Source organism: Glycine max, chromosome 16, assembly GCF_000004515.6.
Source record: "Glycine max cultivar Williams 82 chromosome 16, Glycine_max_v4.0, whole genome shotgun sequence".
NCBI classification, from domain to species: Eukaryota; Viridiplantae; Streptophyta; class Magnoliopsida; order Fabales; family Fabaceae; genus Glycine; species Glycine max.
Window position 1 is genome coordinate 6,835,146 of NC_038252.2, and position 13,623 is coordinate 6,848,768.

The 13,623-nt window shown below is 34.1% G+C and overlaps 1 protein-coding gene across 2 annotated transcripts; it reads right to left on the reverse strand.

Annotated features, from left to right (window-relative positions):
- Positions 1-371: 371 nt before the first annotated feature.
- Positions 372-4,560, reverse strand: LOC102660949 (uncharacterized). 2 transcript variants are annotated; one of them, XM_014769173.3, is made up of 4 exons: positions 1,931-4,560; positions 1,622-1,813; positions 1,035-1,182; positions 372-971 (listed from the first exon to the last, which is right to left on the reverse strand). In XM_014769173.3, the coding sequence occupies exons 1-4, from the start codon at positions 4,129-4,131 to the stop codon at positions 612-614; spliced, it is 2,901 nt and encodes a 966-aa protein (XP_014624659.1). In that variant the 5' UTR covers positions 4,132-4,560; the 3' UTR covers positions 372-611. The 2 variants fall into 2 exon arrangements, with proteins under 2 accessions (XP_014624659.1, XP_006599081.1); XM_006599018.4 differs by having other exon boundaries at positions 372-1,182; positions 1,931-4,557.
- Between the last annotated feature and the right edge of the window lie 9,063 nt (positions 4,561-13,623).

Genomic DNA, 13,623 nt, shown 5'->3' on the forward strand with positions numbered 1-13,623 from the left:
GTGACATGTTTTGGAAGATTTTTTTTTCTTTTAAATGTGACACTTATTTTGGAACAGAGCGAGTAATTGGTATGGAAACAAACAAGACTTACCAAGTAACAACAGCTAAGACTGAAAGATTAGTGCAATAATTCATAACAGCACCCACAGCAAAAAATAAGGCAAATGAGACATCAAGATTGACTATGCTGAGATCTGAGCATGCCTAAACATGGAATAACAGTCAAAACATTAGTACTTAAAACATTGTATTTCATTGTTTTAACAAGCTTACCTTACTAAGTATGCATCCCAACAGAGTGGAGTCATAAAATGACGAGTTCGCAATAAAAATAAAAGGTTCAGTGGCTGTAGAGATAAGGAATTGACAATTGAACAAATACATGGTTCATATTTATTCAGCAATTGAATAGTATACTATATAATGTAGTGAATCAATTGATTATGTTAGTATACAAGTTACGAGAACACTGGGAAAGGAAATTTACCGAAAATCAGGTCATTTACATTCCATCATTTGTGGTCAAATACTGAAGCACCTATAGAGTCATTCTGCTCTGCAAGTTTTCATATGCAATTTCTCTATGGGACTCAGTCACGGTTTACTCACATCAAAGATCATCCATGAACAATGCCTTAGAAACTGAGCCATATGATTGACTCCTATCAGCCAGGCCATTGTCATCATCTGAACTCCTTGCCCTTGGGCTTGAACGCTTATTTCCTGTCATTGGAGTCTCACATACAGTTCCATAGCTTGCCCTTTCTCGCTCCTTCCTTTTCTGCACCCTTTGAAGCAGATCTGTCTTCGGTTTCATACCCTTCTGCTTTGTTGCCCTAACTCTTCGCAAAACAGGCATTGAACTTGTAAAAGATGAAAATCTTTGTGCCCTCTCTCTCTTCTCCTTAGCTTCAATTAGTTTTTTATGGTCACCATCTTCAATCCTTTGGAATCTTCCACTTCCATCCTTCTGCAACTGAAAGGGCTCATTTTCTGCTGAAATAGGTTGGCTACTGAAATCATTTTCACCTACCTCATCTCTGTATGTTTTTTTCTTCAAAGGTTTGTAGCTGTCCTCACTGTTAAGTAAACTATTTGGGGCTTCATCCTCATCGGCAAACAGCAGCAGGTCCATTTTGTTGTAGATTCTCTGAACCACATCTTCAAGAGCGAGAGAATACCTGAATTTTAGGGATTTCACTATCATAAGTCAACAAGCTTTCTCTATTTCACACAATGCAAATTTAATTCCATTGTTTCCCCAAAAAGATAAAAAAGAAACTCAACCATTTTCTTATTTCTGGTTTGGAGTCTGGACAAACAAAAGTGGGGATAAGATGAAAGGTATTTTGCAATAACTCAAAAAGATAAAAGTAAAGTTTTAGAGAATCATTTTTCAACACCATCTCTTGTACATAGCAAACTGGTAAGCAAGCAAAAAACACTATATATTAGCACAATTGCAGCAAATGAAAATAAATTGAGTTATTGTTCACACTCTAAGTAGAAGCTACTAATTCCACAAAACTCCATAATTTGTGCTAAAGCACGTTATTTTCTGAAGAAACATCAATCAAGATCTAGTCTAAAATATCTTCGTGATAGTGCATAAACTTGTACCTGTTTTTGATTATCTTTGTCACATAATTTTCAAGAGTCCAATCACCAAAGAATCCTGTTTCCATGTGACACATAATGTTCTCTAAAAGCAGGCATATTTGTTTTACAAACTTCTGTTTGCAGGAATCTTCAACTTCACTTCCAACCTCTGATTGTAAAATCTCCATTCGAAATAAAATCTGCAGTTCATATCTAATGCTTACTAAGGAAAAACCAAAAATATGGAACATAAGTTCCTATAATTATAGCTGAATAGAACAATAAAACAATAGCATGCAAAAATTTAAGGGAAACTTTATAAAAGGATACTCTCTAACTACATGATCTGCAATAGGTCCTGAATGAAATCCAATCATGCTTAGATGCAATTTACTTGGATTTTGGCTTTTATGCTTTGCAACTATCTCCTTGGGCTCCCTTAATAGAAGTTTCATCAGCTCAGATGCAATCATGCTACCACAAGCGTTATGATCTTTCAAAGGAGACTGACTCTGAGAAATAGTTTCCCTATCAACCTTCTGACATAGCCAGTATATAGATGAATTTACAAGTCGCTCTGCCAACGCCCCTGTGTCTACGACTTCAGATTCAATTCCCCGATTGATCCTGTCGGCAAGATTACTGAAAAATGATTCAGATGTTTCTGACCTAAAGTCCAGCACAGCATCCTCCTGTATTCTCAAAGCTTCTGGCTCAGGGTTAATTTCAGCTGAGGCAAATGAGAAGATTGGCTGTTCAGCATTTTGAGTTAAGTCATTCAATTTACTGCTAGCCTCTTCAGCAACTATCGGATTTGGCTTGGGTTTTTCTAACAAAGCTAGACTCGAACAGCCAGATTTCTTCATCTGTTTGATCCAGCATTTCAAAAATCTCAACTTTTTAGACTTGTTACCTTCCATGGTATAATAAACCTCAAGCAAATTTGTCTCAAATTGATCATACACCAACTTACAGAACAAGTTCCACGTGAGGTCTCGAACTGTATTCAAATCCACCATTTTTTTCCTTTGATGACCCTCAACCACCGCAGTACTTTTCTTACCTTGAGAATCCAACAAATCCTCTTTCTTGTTAAATTTGCCATCAGATCCGCAAATCTCATTGTCCACCATCCTGACATATTGTCCCACATTTTCTTCACCAAAACTACAAGCCCCGTGTGGATCGCCTAACACAGACAAGAGAGCAGCAAACACTGTAAAAGGTCTAAGAATAGCGATACACGAACCACCTTTACCATTGGTAACAGACACCAATGCCCAACAACCCTCCCTATAAAGAAAACTCAACAAAATTTCCCAAACCGGCACCTGTTTTCGCCGCCACTCACAACCAAACTCGCCTGCAACAAGCTCAAGAACCCTATCCGCAAAAAAACCATCCAAACCCCCCTTCACTTTCTTCTTCAATCCCCGGAAATCCTCACGCACTAGAACTGAATCAGACAACCACTCCTCTATCCCAACAAACGCGTCACACCTCTGCACAATCTTAACCTCCAATTTGACACCTCCGTCCAAACACAGCTTCCAAAACCTCTCCTTTCTTCCGCATCCTCCACCCTGCAAATTCAAATCTCCACTCCCTCCCAAGACCTTCACATCAACAAACTCGAGATCACAATCACTGTACTCAATGGGAATCCCCTTCACATCCAACATCCGAAGACTCAACTGCGCACCAACATTATTAGCATCCCTAGAAGAAAAACAAACAGAATCCCACAAAACCCCAATTTTGGGATAAACCAAGCCAAACGGAACAAGAGCCGAACCAAGTAGAATCGAATCCAAAGAGCAAAACCCCCAACCGAGCCTCCCAAGCCCAGTCTCGAGCAAACAACAAGCTTCTCTAGCCTCATCAGTCTCAATTCTCCCAATCTCGCTACCAATACTAATCCAACAACAATGAATTCCCTTGGAGGCAAAGGCCCGACTTACATTGGAGAAAACTAAAGAGAGCCTCCCGCAGAAAGAGGCGGAGTGTGCAACAAGACCGGCGTCGGAATCAAGGAACGAGGCAAGGGAGGTGAGGGACGTGAAAGAGGGGGAGAAGAGGAGTACTAAATTGGGTGGAATGGCGTGGTGGGGAGTGTGGTCGTTGTCGTCCGGGTGTTCCCAGGAGTGGTCATGGAGGAGTTGGGAGAGGGATTCGGCGAGGTGGGAGGCGTTCGGGGTGGAAAAGGAGTGGAAGGAGGAGGAGAGGAGGGATGAGAGGGTGTGGGAGAGGTGTGCGAGGGTGGAGGAAGGGGTGTTGAAGGAGAGGGTAGGGTTGGGGAGGAAGGGTTGGAGCTTAGAGAAGGAGAGGAGAGGGGAGAGGGAGGAGAAGAAGAACTTGAAGGAGAAGAGGGAGGAAGAAAGCGGAGGGAAGGAAATTAGGGTTTCGAAGAACGAAACGAGGCGTTTGGTGTAGTCCTGGAGATGGTGGTGGTGAAGTGAGGTTAGGTCGATGAGAAGGACGATGCGGCGGGTGTGGGAGTATTGTGTCAATAGATCTGAATCTGATGCCATTGTTGTGTGGGTAAATGAGATCACAGTGAGTGAGTGAGGGAAGAGGAAAGAGGAAAGAAAACAAAGGTGTCGAAAAGAAAAGAAAGACGTTTGGCGGGAATTTGAAGAGGAAAATATTGTTCCCTCCTCAATAACCAAGTGCTAAACTTTCAGCTTAATAACAATAAAATAAATGGGAACAATATTTCAATCAAAGCCACAGCCAAAATGTTTCAGCCATCAAAATTATTGAAAGAACAGTTAAACATAATTAAGTAATTACCACATGAAGCTCAAAATTTCCCAAAATGTTTCAGCGATCAAAATTATTGAAAGAACAGTTAAACATAATTCAACAATCTTAAAATGTTAAAAATACCAAAGTCTTATAATAAAGTTCAACGCTCCTAAAAAAAATAATAATAATAAAGTTCAACCGTAGCCATACTTCAACAACATTAAAGTTTTAAAATAGCAAAGTTTCCAACCATATAATTGAAATTGAAATCACCAAACGCCTATAGCATTCGATTCACTATTCACCAGGAGAGACTGGAGAATGAGACACACTGTCTGAAAGATTTTTTCCGTAGTGCGTACATCTTCCCATGTATAGCATGCACTCGAGTGTTAACAAGGAACAAAATGACAAGTAAAATATAAAAGAAAGAGAACCAGAGTGAATAGAATAACGATAATTGATACATTAATTAAAATGATGATAATAATAATAAAATATGTGAATCCTGTAATTATTTGTAATGTTAAAAAAAATAGCTTTCACTTTTAATTTAATTGATTTGCCTATCATGTGTCATCTTCATGTATTTTATTAGAATATTTTTCATGAAAGAATTCATTTTAGGTACTTGTACCATTTTTTTATAGGTCTTATATTATATAAGATGAAATAATTTGTCATTTTTTATTTTAGTGATGTAATTTAATTTGAGTTCTTAAATTTTACTTGACAGAAAAATATTTTTATTAGAAAGGAGGAATTCTTGATAATTCTTTTCCTAAAATCTAATCTAATAATGATAGATCTTATCAAAAAATACTTTTAACTACTACCATATTTAGATAATGTATCACAATTGAAGCGATTAATAAATTGCAGTTTTAGAGATTTTCTTTTAAATTTTCTTAATTTTAGGAGATTAAGATGACAGTGTCCACCAAATATCTGATTTTTCCTAAAATTTATCTTTCCTATCCTTTTCCCTTTTATTAAATAGAATGAATTTCCATATTTTTCTCACTTATTATTATATCATATAATCGAAGAGAAACAATTGAATTTTCCATTTACTCTTTTTTCTCTAGTCATTCTTTTCTCATTTAAGTACAGCATGTGAACCTAAACGTCTCTTTCACTGTCTTTTTATTTTTTTTTAAATATTTTAACTGAAATTCAAAATACCTAAAGTCAAAATCTAATATTGAGTATATAAAGAAAAGTACTTATTATCTGTTTTAGTTAGTGATAAATTCGGGTTTTTTATTTTTTTAAAATATTTTAACTGAAATTCAAAATCTAATATTGGGTATATAAAGAAAAGTACTCATTATATGTTGTAGTTAGCGATAAATTCGGGTCTTTTTATTTTTAAAAAATATTTTAACAAAAATTCAAAATCTAATATTGGGTATATAAAGAAAAGTACTCATTATCTGTTGTAGTTAGTGATAAATTGGGGTCGACAGAAGAAGCACAAGAAATAATTTGAAAAGAAAAAAAAATGATAGATGTAATAAATACTATCTATTAGGAAAAAAAATAGAAATAGAAAGAAAATAAAATAATATACCCTTATAATAACCCATACATAAAAACAAAGGGAAAACAAATCGATGTATCTAAAACTAAACTATGATCAATCCAAAGGACATATCTAATGTCAAAACAAGCATATAGCTATTGCTGCTCAAGCTACCTGTACTAGGTTGTTCTAAAAGCAATTTTTTTTTCTTTGCTTAATCATTGTCCTGTGGAGTTAAGGGGAATAGCTGCCCTTGTTTGAAAATATTCATTCTCAGCTTCAGCCATACGCTCTTGGAACATTGTCCATTCTTTGTTACACCTCTCTCTCTCTCACCTGATGCAAAAGCAAAGTCTCAAATTAATATGTTTTCGTAATACATATAGATGTATTAAAAGCTTCTATTTACATGCATAAAAGGTGAATTAGTATAAAAAATATATAAGCACATTAAACCATAATTGTGGTCGGAAGAGTACCCCTTCCCACGGTGCCCTTCCCCTCTCTGCTTGCCCCTGTTGAGAGGACACCAGTTAATCCAGGTAAAAGACAAAATATTGAGTGTTCCATCAGCATTTATTCAATAAAAACTTGTTGCATTGTATGAGGGATTATGTCAAACTGAAACTGAAACTCATTTAAATAAGTTAAAAGTGGCTTATAAAATGGTACACAGTTAGGATTTGACTCCCTGACTAAAGAACAATACACTTTAGAGAATAGAATACAATAATAAGCATTACTTGAAAAATTAATTATTGAAGTTGTAACTAAATTTATAGATTTTTTTATTAATAATTATGAATTTACTTTATTATCCAACCAGCGATTGCACAGGCCACGTTGGTTTTTATCCATGTTTTAAAAAAAATTGTAAATATACTAATAAAATTATATATATTAAATTCATTAATGTAATACATACTTATTAGTTTGATATGTACCAATCTTCAACCCTAATTTAAAATTTAGCCACAATTTTAAGTTTTTTTCCTCTTCAAGAATGTTTTATGAAAAAAAATTATATATATTCTATAATCATTATATTATAATTGTAATTGTTTAATTATGTCATTAAATTTTCTTTCATGAAGTATTTAAATTATTATTTTCTATTTAAAAATTTATAATAATTGAAATATAAAGCATTTTTTAACACAAACATGTGGATCAACCGACTTGGATAAAAATGACAATAAATTGGTATGTACTAGAGCAAGTATGAGCAATAACCTCCTATAATATTTAGTATTTATATAGTGTTCTAAAAAAATTATAACAATTTGTTTTATATATAGTTGAGTAATTGTCAACTGTTAACAATTGTCACACAACTGTACGACAATTGTTAAACTAAAATTAGTCAACTCTTAAAAATGATAAACTAAATACTACCTAGAGTTAGCCTTAAGCTACTAACAAGAAGAGAGTAAAATATACACTCTTAAAAATGATATGTTCTTATTTATTGTGATGACTTTAGGATTATTAAGACATTCAAACACTATTCTTTCATATGATAAAATCATGTCACCATCGTAATACAAAAGAGTGGATACACTCTTCATATTTTAAGCAATATGGTGAATATTAGACAAAGATGTTGAGTTACATCTAATCCCTACTACTATATATATTTGGTGATCAAGTGTTCTCGCATGACCCATACCAACAACTGGGATTGCATCGATAATATAAACAATTTAGATTGTATCTTAATTAATTCCAGTTGGTTTGTGCAGTTAAAAAAAATAGTGTTTAGTCAAATCGTTTCATAAAAAACATTGTCCAACCACATCATCTCAAAACAAGAAATGTGAGGTCAAGTCGTTTGGAAAAAAAATAATGTGGGGTTAAATCGTCTCGAAAAAAGCAACATCAAACATGCAATGCTTAGTCAATTAATGCATTATTCAATGTTTAATCAATTAACAAGGACAAACTGACAATCAACATAGTAGGACATAATTAATAAGGGCAAATAATGTCGTTTGTGTCCACCAATTCCATATCTAGGAGGTTGTCCATGTTCTTGTGGTTGAAGTTATTCATCAAGAATAACATGTTCTTCTTCCTCAACGAAGTCATTAATATTTGGTTGATTAGTTGAAGAATCGCCAATAATAGTTTAGTGAAAGGATGCAAACGAAGGTATGAACATACTTTGCATGTACGCATAAATAGATTTTGGTGTTCGAAAATCTGTACCTATGAGATTGTTCATAAAGTCTTCTCCGCTAGCACTAAAGAACTGTGAATTGTACCTATAATCTTGATGATGATTTTGTTGTGGTGTGAATTCATATGATTGAGGAGGTGGTTGTAGTCCTTCATCATACATGATGACAACAACTGGTGGGCTTTGTGGTGAAGGATGTTGTTCAATTTCTATCTCTGGAGTTGAGCAAGAAGTAGGGGCAATGTTTGGTTGAGTTACAAATCGTGTTAGGCAAACTTTTGAATTTTCTCAGTACCAGTCCATGTAATTACTCATATGTACAAGATGTTCTCGAATAGGTTGATCGATTAACACATATTTGTATCTTTCCTTCCAAATTACAATCCACGGTTGATGTCCATCTGCCCAATTGGTGTCATTGTGTCCTCTCATGTCAATATGATAGAGTTTGTCAAGATTATGTGATGAATTTTATATGTCTTGACAAATTCCAAATTAAAGCATAACTATTATAATAATAATTACTCATTTGATGTATAGATTTACTATTCTTGATATATATATATATATTACCATTCTTAAAACATACAACATACCTAACTATCTTATTATCATACAAACTTCAATTGTTTTGTAAATATTGATGCACGAATAATCTCATTTGTCCTTATTTCATTCATAATAGGCATGCTCTAATCTAACTTATTTATTAAATTAAATTAAGTCAATGATTTTAAAACACCTGTTTGGTAAAAAAAAAAGTCAAGCTTTAAATAAAAATAAATATTAAATTTAATAATTATTTTTTAAAATAAATATAAATAATGCAGTAATGTTATATTATTATTTAAATAAATATTTATTTTTATATAATCTCAGCAAAACAAAAATATTTTTATATAATTAAAATTTATAGTGTATTAAATATTTTTTATATGCAAATCATATTATAATTAAAATTCATAATGACTAAATATCTTAAAATATATAAATTACACTTTGAGCTTACAATAAACAATTTAAACTGTGTTATAAAATTATTTTTATTGACAATTTATTTTTAAAAAATTGAAATTCAATTTAAAAATAGAGATAAAAAAAAGGATACATGGAAAGAGATATCAGGTTGTTAGTTAAGAAGATCAAATATTCAAATGAAAGTAATTTGAGATGATTATGATGAAAAACTGTTAATAACATGAATAGTATGTGAGTCTTATATCATAAAAGAAAAATTGAAGAAATATTGAGAATATTTATTTTAAAAATTAGGAAAAATAAAGCTCATACTCTCAAATTTATGTATTCTAGTTTCTAATATATAAATAGATTATATATTAAAATTATATATTTTTTATATATTTAAATCTAGCTTATATGATCCTTAAAAAAATCTAGCTTACATGAAAGGTTAAGTGTGTCAATATCAAAATTAGAGAGCTGAGCGAACACAGAGAATAAGATAAAACATCGAAGGTAGAGAAGGGAAAAATTGATATTATTGATTATGAAAAGGTTAGTTTTAATGCAGTTACAAATGAGGTGTTTATAAACCTCTAGACCTTGAAGCTAATCACAAACTAACTAACAACTAACTAATAGAATTTTGTTAACCTAACTAACAAAATTCGGTTAGTGAAAGAAAAGTAGTTAGCTCATACTAACTGCCCTAACTGTCCTGCAATTATTGTAATACAATCATTCTAGCACCCCCCCCCCCCCCCCCCCAAAAAAAAAAAAAAACTCAAGGGGAAGGTTTTTCTATAGGAAAATGCTTCACATTGAGTTTGTCCCTTAGTATTTCAAATATTGTTGAGGAAAGTAGTTTGATTAAGACATCTACCCATTGAAATGGAAGTATGGGAAGACAACCTATGAGATTTTCCCACACAACAAGAGGCACAAAAATTTGAAATCACTTTATTACATGATGAAATGTTACACTAATCAAGAACAAATTTTAGTACATGACTATTAGGATGTCCTAATCTAGCATGCCAAAGGTTAACAATGCTAGGAGATGAAAAACCAGAACTAGATGTAACAGTAGATCTTTATTAGAGTAAGATGTTGTTGATAATACTGAGGTCTGTGATCCTGGAGTTTGATGTTATGAAAAGAATAGAGGCCATCAGCACCCACAGCACCTTGAAGGAGCACTTTATTGGTCCCCTGTAATTTGACAAGGCATAAGTGAGGGTGAAATTCAAAGAAAACAGCATTATCTTTAGCAAACTGACTGACACTAGCAAATTTTTCGAAATGGAGGAACATGTAAACTTATTAAGTTTGAAAGTAATATGAGAGTCATTAGGAGACAAAAAGATGAAGAGCCATGTTGGAATACTCAAACCTTCACCATTTCCTATAAAGATTGGTCAGGTCCATCAAAATGTGACAGCTGTTTGATATGTTGTGATTCACCAATTACACGAAAACTAGCTCCAGAATCTGGAATCCATGTTGAGCTAGCTTGACCATTACCCTGAGGTGTCAAATTGGTAAGCACCACACTAGGCTGGCCAGAGGACTGAGTAACTGATTTAAAGTTAGGATTAACCCAAGTATTTGAGGTCCTACCCAAGGCAATCGAATAAGGATTGGTTGGAGTGTAGTGGATCAACAAAGGTGAGTGACTCATGAGGTTGAAAATTCATATCAAAACGAAAGTGCACACATTAGCAGTGTGACCATACTTGAGGCAGATTTGACACTGGAAGTTAGCAAATCTGCCTCCACTGCGGCCTCTTCCAGAACACCACGACCACCACCTCGATCAAACAAAGTATTACAGCCACTGTTACTTCTACCATAACCTCCTCTAGGGATGGAGACGCAAGCATCTGAGTGTCTCGATTGTACCGAGCAAGGCGAGTTTCGTGGCCATAAAGTAGAGCCTCAATCTCTGCAATTGATGGCGTACGTTTCTTGCTTTCAATCACAGAAACTACTGGTGCATAATCCGAAGGTAGACCTTCAAGAATAGCACCGACATGCTCCTCATGTCGTACTAGAAATCCAACGCCAGCAAGCTCGTCGACGTAGCCTTTGATTTTGTGAAGGTACTCATCCATTGTTTTCCCTTTGAGTGAGACAGCACGCATCACGGTCTGTAATTGCCGTGCCCTAGACTTGGTGTGAAGGCTGAAATGCTCGTGAATCTTCTCCCATACCTGATAGGAGTGATTTGAGCCTAGCACGCGAGAAAGGGCAGACATCGAGAGTGTCGATGAAGTCAAACAAGCAACGTTTAGTCCTGCACTTCCCAAGCTTCATATTCAGGATAATGTGATTGATGATTCGATCATCTTCTGTGAGAAATTGAGGCTGAATGACTGGATTAACCACAAACCTCTGCAGCTTATGCGATTTAATGATGGTTCAACGTGTTGTCGCCAGTGTAGATAGTTGGAATCATCCAATTTCTCAGCTATCGTTGCCGGAAATGAATGTGAACTGAAACTTGAGATGCGGAAGCCATGGATGTGAAGGTGCAGCTCGATAAACTGAAGAGAAGAGCTTTTACAAAGAAACAAGCTCTGATACCATATCAGAATTAGAGAACTGAGTGAACAGAGAAAATAATAAAAAACATTGAGAATAAAAAAGTAAAAGCCTGATATTATTGAATCTAAAAAAGTTAGTTTAATGCAATTATAAAGAAGGTATTTATAAACCTTTAGACCTTGAAGCTAATCATAAACTAACTAACTAACTAACAGAATTCTGTTAAACTAACTAACAAAATTCTATTAGAGTGTGTTTGGATGAGCCAATTTAAAATTCTAAGGAATTTTAAATTCTGAGAATTTCAAATGCTTCAATTTAAATTTCTTTATTTTTAAAATTCTGTGTTTGGATACAACCTCTCTCTTCAACAATCACAGAATTACCACCAAATGACAACCCTAAATTTCAAACCAAAACCAACAAGTCAAACCTTAATTCTCCTCTCTTCAGCTTTTGACCGCTCTTAATCGTGCAACCACATTCACTTCTCCCAAAGCCAGTGCCTCCAACAACGAATTACACTCAAAAAGACGTCATCGTTTCCTCCTCCTCCTCCACATTCAGAAAATTCCTCTGCCAACGTAGCAATGACCTGTCGTCCGTGATCAGCAAGAATGAGAATCAACTTCTTCTCGTGTGACGGAGTTCAACCTCTCGGGGCTAAAGGTCTTTGTGACGGTGAAAAACAAAAACGACGCATCGTTTGCACGGGAAAGAATGAGAATCAGCTTCTTCTCACGCTCAAACTGCAGAGAGTGTTGCGCAATGTGAAGGTTCTTTAGAGAGAGAGCATTGAGGTTCATCGAGAGAAATGTTGACATTTTTGCGGAGCGAGAGAAAGAGTTGAGAGAGAGAATGGGGAGCGCGACGATGCCGAAGATCTTCTTCGACGAGAGACTGATCGGAGGCTTGGTGGAGCTGAACGCGTTGAGGAAGGACGATGGCGAGGAGTTGGAGATGAGGTTGACGACGGCGGTAGGCAAGGGGCTGTCGGCGTCGGCGTACGGATTCGACACCATGGCTGTGCTCCTTCCATGATACGTTGAGTTTGAGAGAGAAAAGTTAGAGTCAGTTACAAAATTTCTAAATTCACTCCCTTGAAGATAAAATTTGAAATTCTATTATTTCAACTAACTAAAAGTCCTTTTAAAATTCTAAAATTTTGAATTCTTTTTACTAAAATATCCAAACAATTAATTTTAATAAAAAGAATTCAACTCCCTATAAAAAATACATTACCTAGTTAAATTATCCTATCTAAACACACTCAAAGTAAAAGAAAAATAGTTAACTTATACTTCCTATTCTTTGTAATAGTTATTTTTATACATTTATTCTAATAGTCAATCTATCAAAAGGATGAATTTGTTAGTCCTTTTAATTTATTGGCTAAACACATTTGGTCTTCCTTTGAGAAATCGAAATTTTGATCTTCCTTATTTCTAATTGGGATATTTGGCCCTATTTTAGGGGGTCAGTGTTCGACATATTTGGCCCGTAGAGGAAGATGAAAATTTTTGTTGTTTTTTTTTAATCACTTAATTAACTTAATAAAGTAATTCAAATAATAATTATAATTAATTGAAAACAAATCACATCTTCTAGGTGTTAAAAATCTAATTGACGGTCAACCCTCTGATACACCAGAATTCCAAATTTTGAAAATAAGGGAAATCAAATGTTAGGAATCAAAATCTCGATTTTTGCAAAAATAGGAAAATGTGCAGTTTAGTCTAACTTCTTTTTGTCTATTTATATTAGCTTATTATGTAAAAAAAAAGCTTTTGAAATTATAGGCAATTTGTTAAAATATTTTAATTTTATGAATTAAGTGCATAGTTAAGAGAGATTAAATTCACCTATTCAAACGTTTTCAATTGCCTATATATAAAATAAATTTTCAACAGAAATCTATATTTTTTTTCTTCTTATGTATTCATTGCATAAGATTAAAAATTATTAAAAAATACCAATTTCAAATTAAATCAAATAAATAGACTTTTTTTTTTAAAAAATAAATCAGGTTGCTTTACATAAAACTTGACCTAACCTGCCAATTTC

Excerpts from the sequence above, each read along its gene's own strand:
- LOC102660949 (XM_006599018.4), bottom strand. The coding sequence starts at position 4,131 with ATGGCATCAGATTCAGATCTATTGACACAATACTCCCACACCCGCCGC. Across the intron at positions 1,814-1,930 it reads GCAGATCATGTAGTTAGAGA|ATATGAACTGCAGATTTTAT; the intron begins GTATCCTTTTAT and ends AGTAAGCATTAG. Across the intron at positions 1,183-1,621 it reads ACAAAGATAATCAAAAACAG|GTATTCTCTCGCTCTTGAAG; the intron begins GTACAAGTTTAT and ends CCTAAAATTCAG.